Consider the following 17,846-nt stretch of genomic DNA (forward strand, 5'->3'; position numbering starts at 1 on the left):
TTACAGGATCCTCTGGGAAGATTTTACAAACACAGATGCCCAGTCACCACCACACACCCACGATACTTCTCTGGTGGTGGGGCCTGGGAATCAGGAGGTCTGCAGCCTCTAGAGGTGCTGTAGGCAGAGCAGATGAGGACCACTGCCCTAGGAGCCTTCTCAGGGCCAGGGCTCCACGCGCCTCCACAGAGGGGTCCACTGGGAGGGGAGCACTGCAGGTGTTGGGGAAAGCCGCAGGCTTGTTCCAGGTGGCATGAGCCGGAACGTCTTCCCTTGATGAGGGGCTAAACCTCGGGGCTCATAGGTCTCCTGGGCGCACGAGGAGGACAGTGGCAATCCAGGCCCCCTCCCCAAGGGGACACAGGGCGACTGAGAAGAACTATCTCCCCCCCGAGCTCAAAGATGTCCCCCTGTGCCTCGCCCACTGTCCCGGCCCCTCAGCTGAAAGGCCCCTGGTGGGATTCTTTGAGCTCCTCCAGCCGCTGGATTCAGTTGTTATCTTGTTACTTGGGCCTTGGGATGGAAAGAGGGCCACGCGTGGATACTCATGTTAGAATTTCAACTTGACATTCCTTCCTGGTCCATAGAGAACTTACTGATTGCACTAGTTCTGGGGCTGCCATTACAAAGCACACAGACTGCGCAGCTTAAACAGCAGAAACGTATTGTCTCCTGGTTATCAGGCCCGCAGTCCCAGATCTAGGTGTCCACAGGGTTGGTTCCTTCTGAGGCTGTGAGGGAGATTCCATTCCATGCTCTTTCCCCTGGCTTCTGGCGGTTTTCTGGCCATCTTTGGCATTCCTTGGCAGGTACAGGCATCACCCAATCCCTGCCTTCATGTTCACATGGCATTCTCCCTGTGAGTATGCCTGATCCACAATTCACTCAGCACTCATGAGCAAACGCAGCCAAGATCAGCAAGCCTGGTCTGCACCACCAGATAACCAACCAGCATATAGTCCTTGAGCAAAAAGAAATGGTTCTCCTTTTAAGTTATGGGGTGTTTTCTTGTGTAGGGATAGCTAGCAGATACACCCACCTTCAACACTGATTTTACCTGTGGAATCATTAGAAGCAAATATGTTTAGCAGAAGCCAGTGTAATTCTGGACCAGATGACACAGGGGAACAAATGCTGAGTCTTATTAACCAAGGTTTCCAAGTGATGGATCTTCTGGCACTGGTTACCTTACGAACAGCTTCAGCACTGGGGGGGATCAGGGGCCTCACTGCAGGAGGGGGTGTCAATTACCAACGAAACTAATAACAAACAGTTAATGGATACTAATGATTATAATACATCTATCATATTATTTTAATAATAAATGATTATATTTTATATAATGAAAGTATTATTATTATTATTTGAGCTAAATTTCTATGTGTTTAACAGGAAAGAGCTTACAAAAGCCACATTTTGAATTCAGGAATCCAGTATTGTTTGTCTTCCTTGGTTCCCGATTTTCCTTTCTTCCTTTTCCTAAGAAAAGTAAAGTCTCAACGTGGAGGAACCCAGGTTCTAGAGTGTAGCCAGGAACGGAACCAGCATCAGAATCAGCGAGCTGATTTTTGTCTGGTTAGGTCCGAGGCATCTGGGCCCACAGATTGAGGGCGTGTAACCCTGTTGGCCCTGGGAGCTGAGTGGCTCAGGTTCAGCCAGGACCATATGGGATGTCAAGGAAACACAGGGGCTGTGTTATGCCTGGCCAACAATTTCGGAAGAGCATTCTTCCAGGATGGCCTGATTCTTAAAGTTGTACGAAGTCAGGCTTCATGGCAAGATCTAAGTTTCACATAATCCATAAGACACATTGCCCTGTCCTAACCTTTCCCTTTAGGAATCCAAAGTTTCTTGCATCAAAAATTTCCTTTTTTTGTATCTTAATATGCTATTTTTCACACTGTAGAGGTATTCTTTCTACTTTTAAGCCTGTCAACCACTTTTTGGGAAAGTGTCATGGGGCCTGGCCCAGTCTGACCTCCCATGGGTCAGGGAACAGTGCTCTTAACCCCACTCACCCGGGAAGCTGATGGCAAGTCCAGCTTGTCACCTGTGCCTCTGACCCACCAGCAATAGATGGGAGAGTCCTACAACCCCCTCCTTGGGTTCCATTCATTTGATAGACTGGCTCACAGAACTCAGGGAAACATTTTACTTACCAGATTACTTGTTTATTACAAAAGGATATAACTCAGGAACAGCCATACGAAGCAGATACTTAGGGCAGGTATGGGAAAGGGTGTGGGGTTTCCATGCCCTCTCCAGGCACCACTCTCCCCTAAACTCCACCTGTTCACTAACCTGGAAGCTCTGAATCTGGTCCTTCTGGGTTTTTAATGGAGGCTTCATTACATAGGCCTGCTTGATTAAATCATTGATCATTGGCAACTGATTCAAACTCCAGCCCCTCTTCCCTCCCTGGAGGTCAGGGGGTGGGAATGAAAGTTCCAACCCTCTAATCACATGGTTGAGTCCCCTGGCAACTGGCCTCAATTTTGGTGCAAAGTCATCTCATTAACATAACAAAAGACACCTTTATTGCTCTCTGCACTCAGGAAATTCCAAGTTTGGAGAGCTCTTTGCCAGAAATTGGAGGAAGACCAAATATAACATCTTATTATAAATCACAAATGGGTTCCACGTGTTCTATGGCCTTTTTATACCTGGTCCACCAGTTTCCTTCACCTCAGCCCCCAACCTGGCCCCTGGGGCTGTAGTTTGCCCTCTATCTGAGTCATTCAGAGCATTGAATTCAGTGAACAGCTAAAAAAACTGGAAAATGTTCATCCTTGTAAAGGATATTGTTTCTTTCTTCACAACGGAAAGATTCATTTCGGTTGTATTCAAAAAGGGAAAAACATTCCTAAAAGTGAACCCTTTTATACCAGCTATTCTTCTTTCATTCCATCTGTTGAACTTATAAAAAGAGAGCCCCTGGGTGTCCTCATGTGATCCTAGGTAAGACTTGGAAAATCTGATTCCCTTGCAGGCTACATTCGACACAATCAGCGATAATTTGAGACCCTCGTTTACCAAGCATGCAATGCCCTGAACTCAGGACAAAATGACCCTCTGCCTACTGCAGAACCTTTGCCAGCCTCCAGTCTGGCAGACACTAATCAGGAACTGTGTGCGTGTGTGTGTGGAGCGGGGAGGGAGTTCTAACGCCACACACACCCCCAGGGAAGCCTTTATGGAAAAATTCTCCCACTTCTGAAGAGTGTTTTCAAGTAAACAAATATGAGAGAGAGATGGAGCTGGAGCCCCTGCACAGCCAGAGGGTCCCACTGTCCCCGCCCATGATGCCTGGCGCTGCAGGACCGCCAGAAGCAAGAGGCACCTACAGGCTCAGGGCGAGCTGGGCAAAGGAGGCCTGAGACCGCTGCCACCAGTTCCCTCTCCATCCTTTCCAAAATGTGCAAAACCGGCCAAGCTGGGCTTAACTGAATATGAAGGACACTGGAACCATGAAGCAGGAGCCCAGACTCCTCGGACCTGCAGGAGGGAAGAGGTCAAGGAGAGCAGGAACAGTCAGTGGAGAAGAGTGGTCTCAGGCGGGACACGTGCCTGAGAACACGCACTGGCACAGGCGTGCACTCAGGCTCCAGCACACACACGTGCACGGGGGGGACACGCAAGCCGACGCTGATGCACATTCGCCTACACCCAGCTCATATACGCGCGTGCTGACACTGAAACGCGCGCACGTGCGTTCACACACACATGCCATCAACAGGTGTAGAACACGAGCTGGGCTTGTAGCCGGACCGGTGGACGCGCCTCCGCTGCTCCCTCAGACTCCTGGCGCTGGTAGCACGACGGCGCAGTCCCCGGCCTGGGCCGGGACCGACCCGCGACCGCAAAGCCTCCGCGATCGATGGCAGCCCCCGCACAGGCCAGTCAACTTCTGCCCAGACCCCGGGGCCAGGAGCGCAGCTACATCCCAGGAGGACGAAGCTTCCTCGACCCCCCTCGTCCCCCATCACTTCACAGACTCGAGAGAAAAGCACATTCGTGTATACTCGGATCCGCGCATCCCTAAGGAAGTCCTGGCACCCCTGTTTCGCAGCCCATCTCCCCACGGGGTGGGAAGGCGGACCCAGCGGGACCCAGGCGCCGTTCTGCCGCATTCCGGCGGGCGGCAGGTGTCCGGCCATTGGGTGCGCCGCTCCGGCCCTCGGGAGCGGGCATCGGGAAGAGCGGGGCGCAGCGCGGCGAGGTGCCAGCCAGTGCAGCCGTGCGTGGACCGCAGGTCCGGGGAGCAGAGCCGGCGGCCCGACCTGCTGACGCCGCCGCCCCGCGCTCGCGGCCCCCTCTGCACCCGCGTGCCCCCGGGACGGCCGGCGAGGCGCTGACCGCGGGCCAGCGAGCGCCCGGGCTCTCCCCGGTCCTCCTCCCCTCGCGCCTCTGTCGCCCCCCTCCTTTCTCCCCTCGCTTCGTCGCCCTCCCCTGCCCTGCCCTCGCCCTCCCCCTCCCCCGCTCTCCCACGGTGCGGGCGGGTTCTCCGCCGCCGCCCCCGCCGCCGCGGCCGCCACTCCGCCCCCAGCGCGGCGCGGAGCCGCAGTAATAACCCCGGCGCGGGCGGCGCAGTGACTGCGGGACACCGTCCTGCGCGCCGGTCGGGCTGGTCCTCGGTGCCCGCTTGCACGGTCGCGCGGCTGGGCAGCATCCCGCGGCCCCGGGCCCCTGCGAGCGCCCCTGGATGGAGCCGTGCGTCCTCGCCGCGGGGGCGCAGCGCCGGCTGCGGGCGCAGGGCGGGCGGGGCAGCTCGGCCATGCGGGCCCCCGGCTGCGCGGCGCTCTGCCTGCTGCTGCTGGCGCAGGTGGGTGTGCAGGTGAGTCCCCGGCTGCGGGGGCAGGGTCCCCCGAAGCTCCCCTCGCGCAGCCCCCGTCTCACCGAGGTGTCGCCGCTGTCTTCCAGCAGGCACCTGCGTGCGCCGTGGGACCCGCAGCGGCCTCGCCGGGGAGCCCGAGCGTCCGGCGTCCTCCTGGCCCCGCGGAGTGGCCGGGCTGGGTGGAAAAGGGCGGTAAGTGCGCGAGGGGGGTTCGAATCCTTGCACTGCAGCAGCCTGTAAACCCTCGAAGGCTGCTTTACCAGGCTCTGCAAATGTCCGTAACTCTGGGAATTCTCTGTAAGGTGCCGCCGTGCTTCTTTCCAACCGTAAGAGCGAGCGCCTCTGAGTCAACTTTCACCAATATTTATATTGTTTCCCTGTAAAACAGAAATGGCTTACCAGCGTTATTACCATAAACATTAGGGAAGAAAGCAAGGGAATGTATTTATTAAAAAACAAACAAAACAAAACACACACACACACAATTAAAGAAGGAAGAAATAATCTAGGAGTTGTATTAATGTATACACAGCAGTTATAAAGAGCTTATTATGCCTTTCTCCATCCCCTCGTCCCCTCCCCCTCCTGTTCCCCCTCTGGCCTTTTAAAATGAACATCCTTCACTGTCAGAGCAGGGGACAAAAAGACAGTCATTTTGCTCAGTATTTATCACCTTAGTTTCAAAAAGGATGGTCTTCAAGAGTTGGCAGAATGGGTAATTAGCGTTTTGTGACGTCACAAACAATGTCCAAGTCCTGTGTCCTGATTTGCCAAAAAACAAGTCTGATCTTTGCGCAATGTGTGGTTTTACTTGCAGTGCTCACAAGCGGCATTTATCATTTCATGCCTCAGGGGATGGACCTCTCTGTCCTGAACTGCTTTTAGGTAAACCGGAAAGCAGGTGTGGAACGTCGGTTGCTACCGGGTTTTTAATCTGAACGCAGTCCACTGGCAATTGCTAAATATGAGTACTTTGCATCAATTCCAACAATGCATTGCCATCTCAAATGTTATTAGTGACTTATAGAGGAAGAACTAGGTTTTATTATCCCAACATATTTTCAGAAAACCTAGAAAATTTGAGTTGATAATCCAGAATTCCTAAGTGTAGTTTCTTCATCTTGATAAAATTCCATAAAGACAATCATTTAATATATGCATTAATTATTGAAATTCTCTCCTCCTGAGTGCTGTATGAAGAGTCTATCAATAGTGATAAATCCGATTAACGCGGGAACATAGGAACTTTTCCGCGACCACCAGAGGGCGCTAGATGTAAATGATAGAAAACGTTTAAAAATTACTTGTCACTATGTATTTGCAAGAGAAAGTTATCTATTTAAAGCTCACTTCCTTGGGCTTGCCCTTGTCTTCTTTAATGTTTCTCTTACGATTCATTCTAGTATGTAGTTATTTATATTGTAGTTAGTTGTCTTCCCCTACATAAAAAAAAAAAAAAAAGATTTTTGTGAAAATTCTAGTTTTCTAAAATCATGAAAATTCCTGAAGGTCTCAGGAGAATTTTCAGAGTGTTTTCTAGTAGTTATGGGGTTTTCTGTGAGGTAAGAGCATTAGAGATAGAGAACCACTTCCAGGAGGAGAAGCCAAGACTTCCTGCCCAAGGGTGCCCTTCTCCTTGGGAGGAGCGTCCTGCAAGCTGGACTCCAGCCTGGCAGGCATGTGGCTGTAATCACCTGGCACCTCAGCTGGTGTCACAAGCCCAGCGTTCCCATGACAACCACTTAGCTCGCTTGGTCAGAACCCCAGGGGGAAGGTGGGAGCCATCATCATTGAGGTTCTAGCCTAGTGGCCACACCACTCCCTCATCCCTCACGGTGCAGGTGTTTTAGGTCTTCAATTACAAAAGGCTAAGGTGAGAGAGTGGGTTTCAGTGGAAAGCTTTCACACGACCAGAGAAAGACTCTATCTTCTCAGCAGTGTTACCTCTTTTGACCTAGGATAGCAGATGTGGAATAGACTTTGTGCGATGCTGTGGTTAGTTTACTGTTGGATGTCTGGGTATCCCTTCAAAACCCAGAGTTGCCTTTGAAATACCTCTTTGGCCATAAGGTGTGTTTAACACATATTTCAACCTATATTGCCAGTGTTCCTGGGAGTCTGGAGTAATTATGCGATAAGAAAGAGAACTCCATGTATTCTGTGAGGCAACAATAGATAACTTCATTGAGGTCAATTCTATTTTCAGACCTTCAGTACACGCATTTCATTTTGGCTGATTCAGCATAGCTTTTCCTTAATAGGAGCCTTGAATGCTTTTCCTACAAATTTACCTTTGTCATAATAATAGCGGGTCTTGTTAAGAGCAAACACATAGCACGAGTTTGTTAACTTTTAAAAATCTAGAGTAAATTAAGTTTCCAGGTCAAGAGTCAGAAATTCTTTAGAACTTTGTTTCATTGGACATGAGAGATCTGTGTTTGTGTGTGTGAATTTAAAGTATATATTGATTTATATTCACACATTCACGTGCCTTGAGATGGGGCAGGTTGGCCCAGGGATGTGCTAGTAAATGTTTAACAACAGATTCTCCAGGCCTCTGATTTTGTAACATTTGCTGGTTCCCATGGGGTAAGTACTCCCACCATGGCTGATTTCAAGCTATGGATGTGATACCATTGAACACAGAGTTAGGACTTGTGCAAAATCTGTTCTCCGCAGCTGGTACCAGCAGCCCCTAGCATGCTCACAGGTGCTCCACATCTCATGCCCTCAGTTTGGAACTGGAGTCTTCCTAGACTTGATGCTGTGGTCAAAACACCTTTTGAAATGAAGTAGATCAGGGTGCTGACTGAAGCAGCCATGTGTGAATTTCTCCTCCTTAGAAAAACCTGTGTAGGACCGAGGTCTTATTTCAGGGATTCTCAAGGATCAGGAATCTCACTAAATTCTTTTTTCTTGAAATCACAAGCCGGTAGTTTGTGGGATTACAATCTTAAAACATAAGCTCAAGAGTTAGTTTAAAATTGTCATTTTATAGCAATGATACATTGCCTTCTGCGTGGGGAGAAGCTGTGCTTACTTTGTTCATTCATTGAATTCTTTAGCTATGACCCTTTTCACATTTATTTATACATAACCAACAGTGCATATCTGCACTAAGGACTGCTCTTTGATGAAATCAGGGTTTCTCTGCCTTGGCACTCTTGACCTTTTGTTATGGGAACCTGTTCTGTGCATGGAAGAATGTGTAGCAGCCTCCCTGGATTCACCCACTACATTCCCAAAGCACCACTATCCCCTGCCCTTTCGTGAAAACCAAAATGTCTCCAGACATCCCAAGTGTCTCCTGGGGGCGGGGGTGAGGGGTAGCACCCCCCGCTGAGAACCACTGGACTAAATTTTCACCCATGTGCACCGTCATTCTCAGAAGGGATTGTTAACTGGTTACAAGGAGTGGTTTTGCAGCGGTTGGAGCTGGTGTTCTGGGCAGGGTCAGGCCAGTTCTCTAGAGCTGACTGTTACCTTGTCAGGAATTTTGTGAGCTGGTGTGCTGAAAATCAAAATAGGTAAACTTGGGTGAAATAAATAATATTAAAAACAAGATTAAAACACTGAAAACTCATCACTTCACAATTCTTTAAGTTTTGAGGTTACGTATTCTCTTGAGGTTCTTTGCCTGTATTGCCTCTGTATGGTGGAAATACTTTATAATGGCGTGCTACCGTGCAAACCTCTAAACTCCGTGTTCAGTGAGGTCACATGGTAATTGAAATTAGCCATGGTGGGAGTATTTATACCAGGGAAATTGGCAAATGCTTTCAACCAGGCTACCCCATGACCCCCACCCGTAGCTGGTTGTGAAAGATGTACCAGCACAACACGTGCGTTTCTGTACAAGAGGCTTAAAAGTTGTCATTTTGAAAAATAGATATTATATGTCTCCCTCCCAATAAAGGGTAAAGAGTGTATGCCCTCCAAAGTAAAGGTTGTAAAAATGACCTTTTAATGGTAATCATCTTTTTATGTGCAATACATCTGCTCATTAGCGAGTGTTTGGAACAGTCCACGTGCTTTGTCCTCATTCCACGGCCTCTGTTGGGATGGAAACAGGCTAGTGTGAGGTGCAGACACTCCCTGAGAGCCCACAGGGCAAGAAGAAAGGTATTAACATGACCACATCACACCAGCTTTTCCTCTGAGTCCAGAAAGCCGGGGATGAAGAAGGTGGTTTGGAAAAATGCAAACTAAATGAGCAAGTGCTTTTCACTTTTTTTTAGGAGTAGCTGGGAATAGACTGTGATCATATACTTGCACCAGGCACATCCATTCCTAATTTGTTTCCCCCTATATTTTTTTATCATTGCATAGAATTTAAGCAGATTTGTTTTACTTTCTCATTTTCCTAAGTAAAATATGAAATGATCCCAATGTATTCTGCATTAGCAGACGCAAGTGCCCTGCTTTGACATGTATTTCCAAGGTTGGTTGTCGAGTTGCCAGCCAGAACCTGCTGCCTGTCTAATCTGCATGGGCCACAGTTCACCAGTTACCTGCATTGGGGATGGGGGGCAGGCCTGTGGGCCCAGGAGTGGCCCTTTGACCTGAGGAAACAGGAAGCCTGGGCTCAGACAGGCCATCGCTAAGCTTTTGGTTATCCTGCTGCCTGATGGGTTGGCTGTCGGGCCTCTGATTCTCACCTTGCCGTGGGCCTCAGCCCAGGGGACTCTGGACAGTGCCTTTCCATCCCTGGCCTTCTCTGTCTCTCCCAAAGCCAAACACATGCCTTTTATGACCATCCCCTGGCTGCCACCCTCTCTGTTCCAGTGTAACCTTTCAGATACCTGCCAGGATGGCCCAGGGACATGTGGGCAAGTACCTATACCAAAAGAGTTCTGGTTGTGAAGAAAAATTACTTTCTGCAGAAAAAATAATTTACCTGAGTACTGTTCACTTATGACCAAATAGCACTTCTGTAGGACGCTATTTTATTTTATCTCATGGCTCCAAGAAGCATGTCCAACTCATGCTAAAGGCCCGGTTATTAAGTATCTAACAGAATAGTCTCCCGAGAGCATATATTGGTAATAAAAGGGGAATATATATAATTTCTTAGGATGTTAGAATCAGGATGAGAATATGAGAATCAGGTCTTGTTGCACACGTAAGGGGAAGCTGCATTTTGAATCGTTAGGGACTTTCCACCTCAGTGTAGGGCTAGCCCTCTGGGGCTTGGGTCTGACGTCCATTTCAAAGCCATCTCAGAGGAAGCTTGGAGAAAGCCTGACATCCTGTTGGCCTGTTATTTTCTGGTGTTTAGACAAAATGCAGGCGAGGAAGCCGGCCCTCTCCAAAGGTCCATCGCTGGCATGCAGATGGAGACACACACAAGATATGTTTAAATATCTGAAAGGTAGAAGCCAAGCTAACAGAGTGTTAACTAAAGTATTTTGTAGCCTCAACTTTGACAAATCTACCTTCGCATGGTCTAAAAGTCCAGGTTCGAGTTTAGAACGTGGCGGTGCAGGAAGATCCTACCTGTGGCGTGAAGCCCACCCCTAGGTCTCTAGCCCATGTCTGTCCTGCCCGCCCAGAAACAACCTCTCCCTGACCTCTGGATGACAGAGATGATGTGTTAATGGTGGGAATGAAAGGAAGAATCTCTGTCAAAGCAATGAAAACTGCATGATGCTAGAAGGGAAGAAACCTCTTTGGAGAAGACAGCCACGATATTTCGAGAAAGGCAGGTGAGGGCCACCGTCCAGGATTCTGGTGGAGTTACAGATGTTTTCTCCATACTTTGTACAGAGAAGGGAATGACACAAATGCTCCCCAATGCAAAACTATAAGACTGTCTGTGACGGAAGCCTGGCAGATCCTATGGGTGCCCCAAATCTGTTAGCTCCTTGGGGTTTTCTTGACTTTTTAAAAATAAATCATTTATTTGAATACTTTTTGGCCTGGTATAATACAAGTTAGAATTGGAAGAAGAGTGTGGTGCATGTCTTTGAACAGCCTTGAAGCGTGAAATGCCAAGAAGCCAGGCCAGTCAGAGGCTCAGCAGTGGTTTTCATTCAGAGAAAAGACACATCTGAGCATCTACCATACCTGCATTCTGCCTTTTCTGCTGTAGTTCAATGATTTAATAATTAAATATTTTAAAACTAAATGCCAAAGTATGTCCATCATATTTGTATTTTTAACTGTTTTCTGAAAAATGATCAGTATTTTTAAGCTAAACTTTCTAATCAATAGACCGAAGATGTTGGTAAAAGACAACATGACTAAAGGAATATTTAAAGCTATAAAAATAATGACATTATAATTACTCTACAGTAATTACTCTGTAATCTGAAAAGCCCATTCTTAGTTTCATTTGGTCTGTAATCTGTTTCTCCTTAGAAGTGTCATAGCATTTGCTGGATTGGTAATAACACATTATAGGAACAACAGTGACTTCCCAAAAGGCCCCTTTTAAGATCTTCCCTTTTAACTCCGATTTTACGCTTTCTGTAGTTCGGATTTGAGGCTGAGTGGTTGTTGACATTTCCTCCATCCTTTTTTGCTGGGTGAAAATACTATCCGGTAGTAAATGATATTCAAAGACTTCCTGATCCTTTTCAGAATTCTGAAATTACTTAGCCAAACCCCCTCTCTCACTTTCAGAGTATGACCTGGTGTCTCCCTACGAGGTTGACCACAATGGAGACTACGTGTCCCATGAAATCACACACCCCCAGAGGAGGAAAAGGGCGCTGGCCCAGCTCGGAGCTGACTCTCTGCACCTTCGGCTGAAAGGCTTCAGGCACGACTTCCACCTGGATCTGAAAACTTCCAGCAAGCTGGTGGCGCCTGGATTTCTCGTACAGACTTTGGGAAAGGGGGGCACTAAGTCGGTGCAGACTTTCCCGCCTGAGGATTTCTGTTTTTATCAAGGCTCCTTACGATCCCACAAAAATTCCTCAGTGGCTCTTTCGACCTGCAAAGGTTTGGTGAGTACAGTTGTTGCCACCTGTTGTGAGACCGCAGGGGCAGGGATGTGGGGAAGGGAGCAAGTGACAAGATTTGGGCTTCTTCTCCCATTACTGCAGTACAGATTCCTTTGATCTCTCAAAGCAGGAGGAAAATTGCCAAGCAATGCTTTCTAAGATGTGCTGGGCGCTTCCTATCCCCAATTTGGAAACAGCACCCAGGTTCCGCCTTCTGTTGTCGTTGGTCTACAACGATTGTGGCAGAGCACTGCAGTTTGAAAACTGCGTGAGAACTTACGGCCAAGTCTGAAGACTTTGACTTCTTTGGGGATGGTTTTACTCTGACTTACTGGTTACTCTAACTTGCTGGTCACTTACTAGCACTGGAGGAATGTTCTCATCTTGAATAGAACAACAGTATTCAACTGATTGGCCATGTGCTTGAAAGCAGTTTATTTCTGTCATTCTGATGTTGATAATATAGTTACAGATTAGAGCATTCATTTCAAAAACAGTGGTGAATCCATGGCAGGGCCGTGCTGGTCTTATTGGATTCTATTAGTGCTTTCTTCATTTTCTTAATATCTGAGTTCGACATTAAACATCCTTAGATGCTTCAGGTGGTCCCCTTTGCTTGGATCCTAGAGTGAGGAACATCTGGCCAAGTTGAGAAGGTACCTAAATCCCTCAGGCTGACCTAAGCTGAAACCTTAATGGCTTATCTTTTACTTTTCTTAGAATATTTCCATAACTTTCACGAAGGAAAGCTTAGTAGATGCTTAGATTCTTGGACACAAATTGATTAGTCAGACACAGATGAGGGAGACATGACATAAGTAGCAGAGTGAAAATGTGTGGTCCAAACAATAAGGTCTTGATCATGTTAAAGGTTTGGCAAGTAGATTTTTGAACATTTGTTACATCTCCAGAAAATGATCTAAGCCTGTCTTATTCCTTTCCCTCTTTGAAAAGAGATAATTCAGACTCCACACCTCATAAGGATTTTGTGTATGTGTATGTGAATACTGGATGCTGAAGGCACATTAATAACCAATTCCTTAAAATACTAAATATGTGGAAATGCTATGTCCTGTGATTTTTAAAAAATATTAACATTCTGCTTTTTAGGGGGAATTCAGTATGGGCTGGGCTCATATCTACTTTCTTTGGAAAGACTTTTGGTTTGAGAATGGATACAATGGGGAATTGCCAAGGGTGGGGGGGTGGTTATTTGGCACACTTGTTAAGCATAAGGACAGTGTGGTTGATTTCTCCCATGCTCTCTCAAGAAAAGTAGATCTTTCTTAATGAAAGAGCTAGAACTCTTCATGTAATGCACTAAAGGAAGATATCTCTTCCTTGGCTTTCTTCAACAAAGGCTCGCTCAGACCAGAAATGGAAACCGTCTGTGTGGTAAGGAGATGTGCCATGCCCTTCAGAGCACTCTTGGGTTTGTTTGTGGAGACTGGGCAAGGTGCTTTCTTCCCATTAGCCCAGCAGGGGTGCAGGCTCATGGGTGCCCCTGGCCTCTGTGAGCGAAGGCTTCCCAGTGATGACTGAGCTATGCCCTGGAGTCTGTCCCATGAATAGAGTTGGCTGGCAGCAGCTTGAGATTTCTGGCTCTCTTTGAACTCAATGGGAGTTAACAGCGAAAGTTGTAAATGACAACTACATGAAAGATAAAGAAGTGAAAAGAACAGAAAAAAGACTCCTCTGGATAATAAACACTGGAATGTAATATTTTGGTGACTGCAATAGAAAGCTGTGTGCTTTCACCATTCATCTTCCGAATACATTAATTTCAACTAAAGTGATATTTTGTCTGTAGATGGTCACTACAAACATGACCTCAACTAGACTTATGAGTGTGAGATCCAGGGGCATTTGCCATATGACAGGACAAATCAAAGACATTTTAAAGAAGAAAAGGGGAGGATTAAGAAGTCCTCTCTCTTAGCCAGATAATAAAGTTATTGAATGGAAATGCCCCTCAAGTAGTTGCCAAGTCTGTTATTTCTTTCCTGATTGATGGTTACCCCGTCTGTCCTCTTTCAAATCTGTTAACACATGAAGAAAAGTAGCGTACCTTTTGCATTAGATGATGGTTCCTTTTTGTTATTATTGTTCTTCTTGGTTCTTTCAGGTTCTAATTAAAGTTCCAGGTAGATCTCAGTTAAGCATTTTTTTAACTGGGTTTCTGGATGACTCAGCTATCTGATGGGAGTCAGGAGTGTGGTTCTAATTTATAGTAAATACATATTTTTAGTAAATACATATTCTTGAAGAAGAAATACAAAACTAAAATGAGCATTTTACTTTGAATCTCATGTGAATTATGAATCTCATGTGCTTCAGAAGTGTGTCTCACTGGAGCCTGTCAAAGTTGCATCCAAGGAGTGTATTGTCTGATGAGACAAGCAGGGAATAGGCAATTTTACTGAAGAGTGATAAAATAAGGACAAATATGGGTGCTTGGAGAACTGAAATGAAGATGCCTCACCCTACCTCGGTGAGAGGCGGCAGCATCAGGGTAGGTTTCTGGAGGAAATATTGTCCAAGCTGAATCCTTATTGTAGAATTGGAATGTGATACTCATGAATGGAGGAGTAACAAGCAATCTCAGGGAAGATGATGGAGATCAGTCAGGCTCATGGAATCCTTGATAACACCATCCATGACTGCTCAGAGATATAATATTTGTATATGAAGCCCAAGTATAGTAAACTAAATAAGGTCTGGAAGCCCTAAAATGACGTCTAGAGTCATTCTGACATTGCCACCAAGTATATTGATTCAAGATATTTCTCGTTTTGCTAAATAAGGTTAATAAAAAAAAAAAGTATCTGTTATACTTATGTCCCTACCAAAATGACATCACAAATCTGTTCTGATTACCAATCACAAGCACATAAATGTGTGTCACACAGCAGGTGCTTTTCAATACTTGTTAAACGATGGATAGAATTACTGGGTTTCTTACAGTGTAAGAAACAATGATGACAATAACAGTAGCAGAAGGAACAGTAATAAGTTACTGAATGTTATTTGCCAAATACTCGCCTAATAGCTTCCCATTTGTTATCTCACTTAGCCTAATGATAACTCTAAGAGATAGGTACTATTTTTTTAACAGCTTTATTAAGTTATAATTTACATATCATAGAGTTTCACCCCTTGAAAATGTATAATTCAGTGATTTTTTAGTATATTCCCTGACTTCTGCAAACATCACCACAATCTAATCTGAGACATTTACATCACCTCAAAAAAAAAACAGACAAAACGCAGTACAGTCCAGTCCCCCCCATTTCTCTCAAACCCTCATCAGTCCTAGGCACCCTTTAATCTGTCTTCTTTGTTTATAGATTTGCCTAATCTGGCCATTTCTGATAAATGGAAGCGTACGATACGTGGTCTTTTGTGACTAGCCTCTTTCACTTAGTATACCGTATGTTTAAGGTTCATCCATGTTGTAACATGTTTAAAGACTTCATTATTTTTATTAGTGAATAATAATCCTTTGTATACATATGCCGCTTTTTATTTTAATGCCTATCAATTGATAGACATTGTTTGTATTTTCTTTGGTTGTGTGAATAATGTTGCTATGAACATTGGTGTACAAGTTTTTGTGTAGACATAAGTTTTCATTTTTCTTGAGTATTTACCTAGAAGTGTAATTACTGGATCCTATGGAAACTCTAAGCTTAACCTTGTAGGAGATTCTAAACTGTTTTTTCACAGTAGCTGCACCATTTTATGTCTACCCAGCAATGTATAAGGGTTCCAGTTTCTCCACATTCTGGACAACACTTGTTCTTTTCCACCTTTTTTTCTTACAGACATCCTAATGGACATAAACTGGTATTTCACTGTGGTTTTTATTTGCCAGGAGAGATTATCGGTTGACAGTTTTGTTGTTGTTGTTTTGTTTTGTTTTTCCTTCAGCACTTTGAATATACCATCCTACTGCCTTCTGGTTTTCATTGTTTCTGATAAGAAGTCTGCTGTTTATCTCATTGTAGTTTTGTTATACTTAAAGCATCGTTTTCCTGTTGCTGTTTTCAATGTGTCTTTGTCTTTCAACATTATTACTGTCAAGTGTATAGGTGTGAGTATCTTTGAGTTTATCCTTCTTGGGATTATATGAGCATCCTGAATGTTCATATTAATATTTGTCCTCAATTTGAAAAGTATTTGACCATTGTTTCTTCGAATATGTTTTTCTGCTCTTTTCTCTCTCTCCTCTCCTTTGGTACTCCCACTATTCATATGTCGGTGTGCTTAATGATGTAGCAGGTTTCTCTGAGGTTCCATTCATTTTTCTTCATTCTTTTTCCTCTGTGCTCTTCAGATTGTATAATCTTGATTGATTGATCTGCAAGCTCACTGATTCTCTGCTGGCAGTTCAAATCTACTGTTAAGCTTCTGCAGTAAATTTTTCATTTCGGATATTGCACTTTTCAACTTCAATTTGGTTCTTTTTATAATTTCTCTTATTCTGTATTTTATGAAACACAGCTATGAGGCCTTGCTTTAATTCTTTTGATATAGTTTCCTTTGGTTCTTTGAACATATTTATAATAGTTGCTTTGGAGTGTTTGTCTACTAAGTTAAACATCTGGGTGACCTCAGAAGCAGTTTCCATTGCCTCTTTTTTTCCTGTGTATGGGTCACACTTTTCTGTTTTTTTGTGTGTCTCACAATTTTCTTGCTGAATACTAAACATTATAGATAATATATTTTAGCAACTCTAGATACTTTAAGACTGACCACACACCACCACTCCAGTGCTTGTTGCTGTTGTTTTCTTTCTTACTTGTTTAGTGACTAGTTCAGTGAAGTCTGTTTTCCCTGCAGCATGCAGCATCTAATGTTGTTTCTCAGAGAGTGCAACCTAGGGCATGTGCCAGTCTTTTGGAAAGCCTGTGCTGATCTGCTGCCTCTATTGGTATCACAACCAGCTGTTACCCTACACTAACTGCTAGGTGATTGCTTTTTTTTTTTTTTCTCCCCAGCACACTTGGGCATATATTGCTTCACAGTCTAATTGTATTATAGAAGAGCTTTGCAGGATTACGATGCTGCCAGGTTTTGAGACTACTCCAACACCAGGAGGAATCCTCTTGTCTTTTTCCCTGAGTCTCTCCACTAAACTTCTAGTCAGTGTACAGTTTTGCTTATTGTTATGTGTATCATGGAACATCAACCTTCTCTTAATTGCTTGCAAGTAAGATACCCATTACTTTTGACAATACCGTTAGACATGAACTTTCACACACTCTGTTCCAAATATAGTCATTCATTTTAAGTGAGCTTCTTGTTCTTAGAGCTTACTTCTTGCTTCTCTTCCTGGGCAAAATGTGTGTGCCACTAAACAGGAGCTGGGACTAGTAGTATACTTCTCCTCCCAAAGTGACACCCCTACTCTATGAGTGGAGCTCTGGGTGGAAATAGTAGCTCCTGGTCTTCTCTGCTTTTGCTTCCTGGCTTGAAATCTCTACCATACAAATGTTCCTGGTTGGGGATGTTCAGGGATCCATTATTCTCAACCTGCTGAGTGTGGAGTAGAGCTTCCATCTTATAAGCAGGGGCTGCTTAGCACAAGGGAAATCAGTTCTTATGACCATGCCTGTCTGAAATAGAGCTTCTGCAATATAGAACTGAGGGGATAAGAGATGTTGGTGCTTTGCTTCTCCTGACTTGAAAATACAGCCCTAGAATGGGTATTGGGTGGGACAGGGAGCCCTGGTCTTTTTAAAATATACCTAGAATAGAGCTCTGTCACATTGAGCAGGGGGAAAGGTGAGCATGTGACTAGACCATGACTCAAATGTCTCCAAATTTTACCATTCTTTTACAGATTTACTAAATTTAATTAGACAGATGATTTTCCACTTTTTTTTATTGGAGTATGGGAGGGATAAATCAGAAGCTTGGGATGAACACACACACACTACTATATATAAGATAGATAACCAAAAAGGACCTACTGTATAGCACAAGGAACTCTACTCAATATTCTGTGATAACCTATATGAGAAAAGATTTTCCACTTTTTATGCCCTTAGGACAATTTCCAG

General features: G+C 45.1%; 1 protein-coding gene across 3 annotated transcripts in view; it reads left to right on the forward strand.

Annotated features, from left to right (window-relative positions):
* Positions 1-4,554: 4,554 nt before the first annotated feature.
* ADAMTS16 (ADAM metallopeptidase with thrombospondin type 1 motif 16) overlaps positions 4,555-17,846 on the forward strand; it is a 163,056-nt gene continuing 149,764 nt past the window's right edge. For 2 of the 3 annotated variants that reach the window (XR_009502205.1, XM_059916071.1), the window contains exons 1-3: positions 4,555-4,834; positions 4,921-5,026; positions 11,459-11,784. Coding sequence is in view for 2 of the 3 variants with exons in the window: in XM_059916071.1 (XP_059772054.1) it covers positions 4,703-4,834; positions 4,921-5,026; positions 11,459-11,784 (564 nt within the window). In the remaining variant the exon portion in view is untranslated. The remainder of the gene's footprint in view (positions 4,835-4,920; positions 5,027-11,458; positions 11,785-17,846) is intronic. The other variant, XM_059916072.1, reaches the window with a different exon arrangement.

The sequence above is a fragment of the Balaenoptera ricei genome, chromosome 3 (assembly GCF_028023285.1).
Source record: "Balaenoptera ricei isolate mBalRic1 chromosome 3, mBalRic1.hap2, whole genome shotgun sequence".
NCBI classification, from domain to species: domain Eukaryota; kingdom Metazoa; phylum Chordata; class Mammalia; order Artiodactyla; family Balaenopteridae; genus Balaenoptera; species Balaenoptera ricei.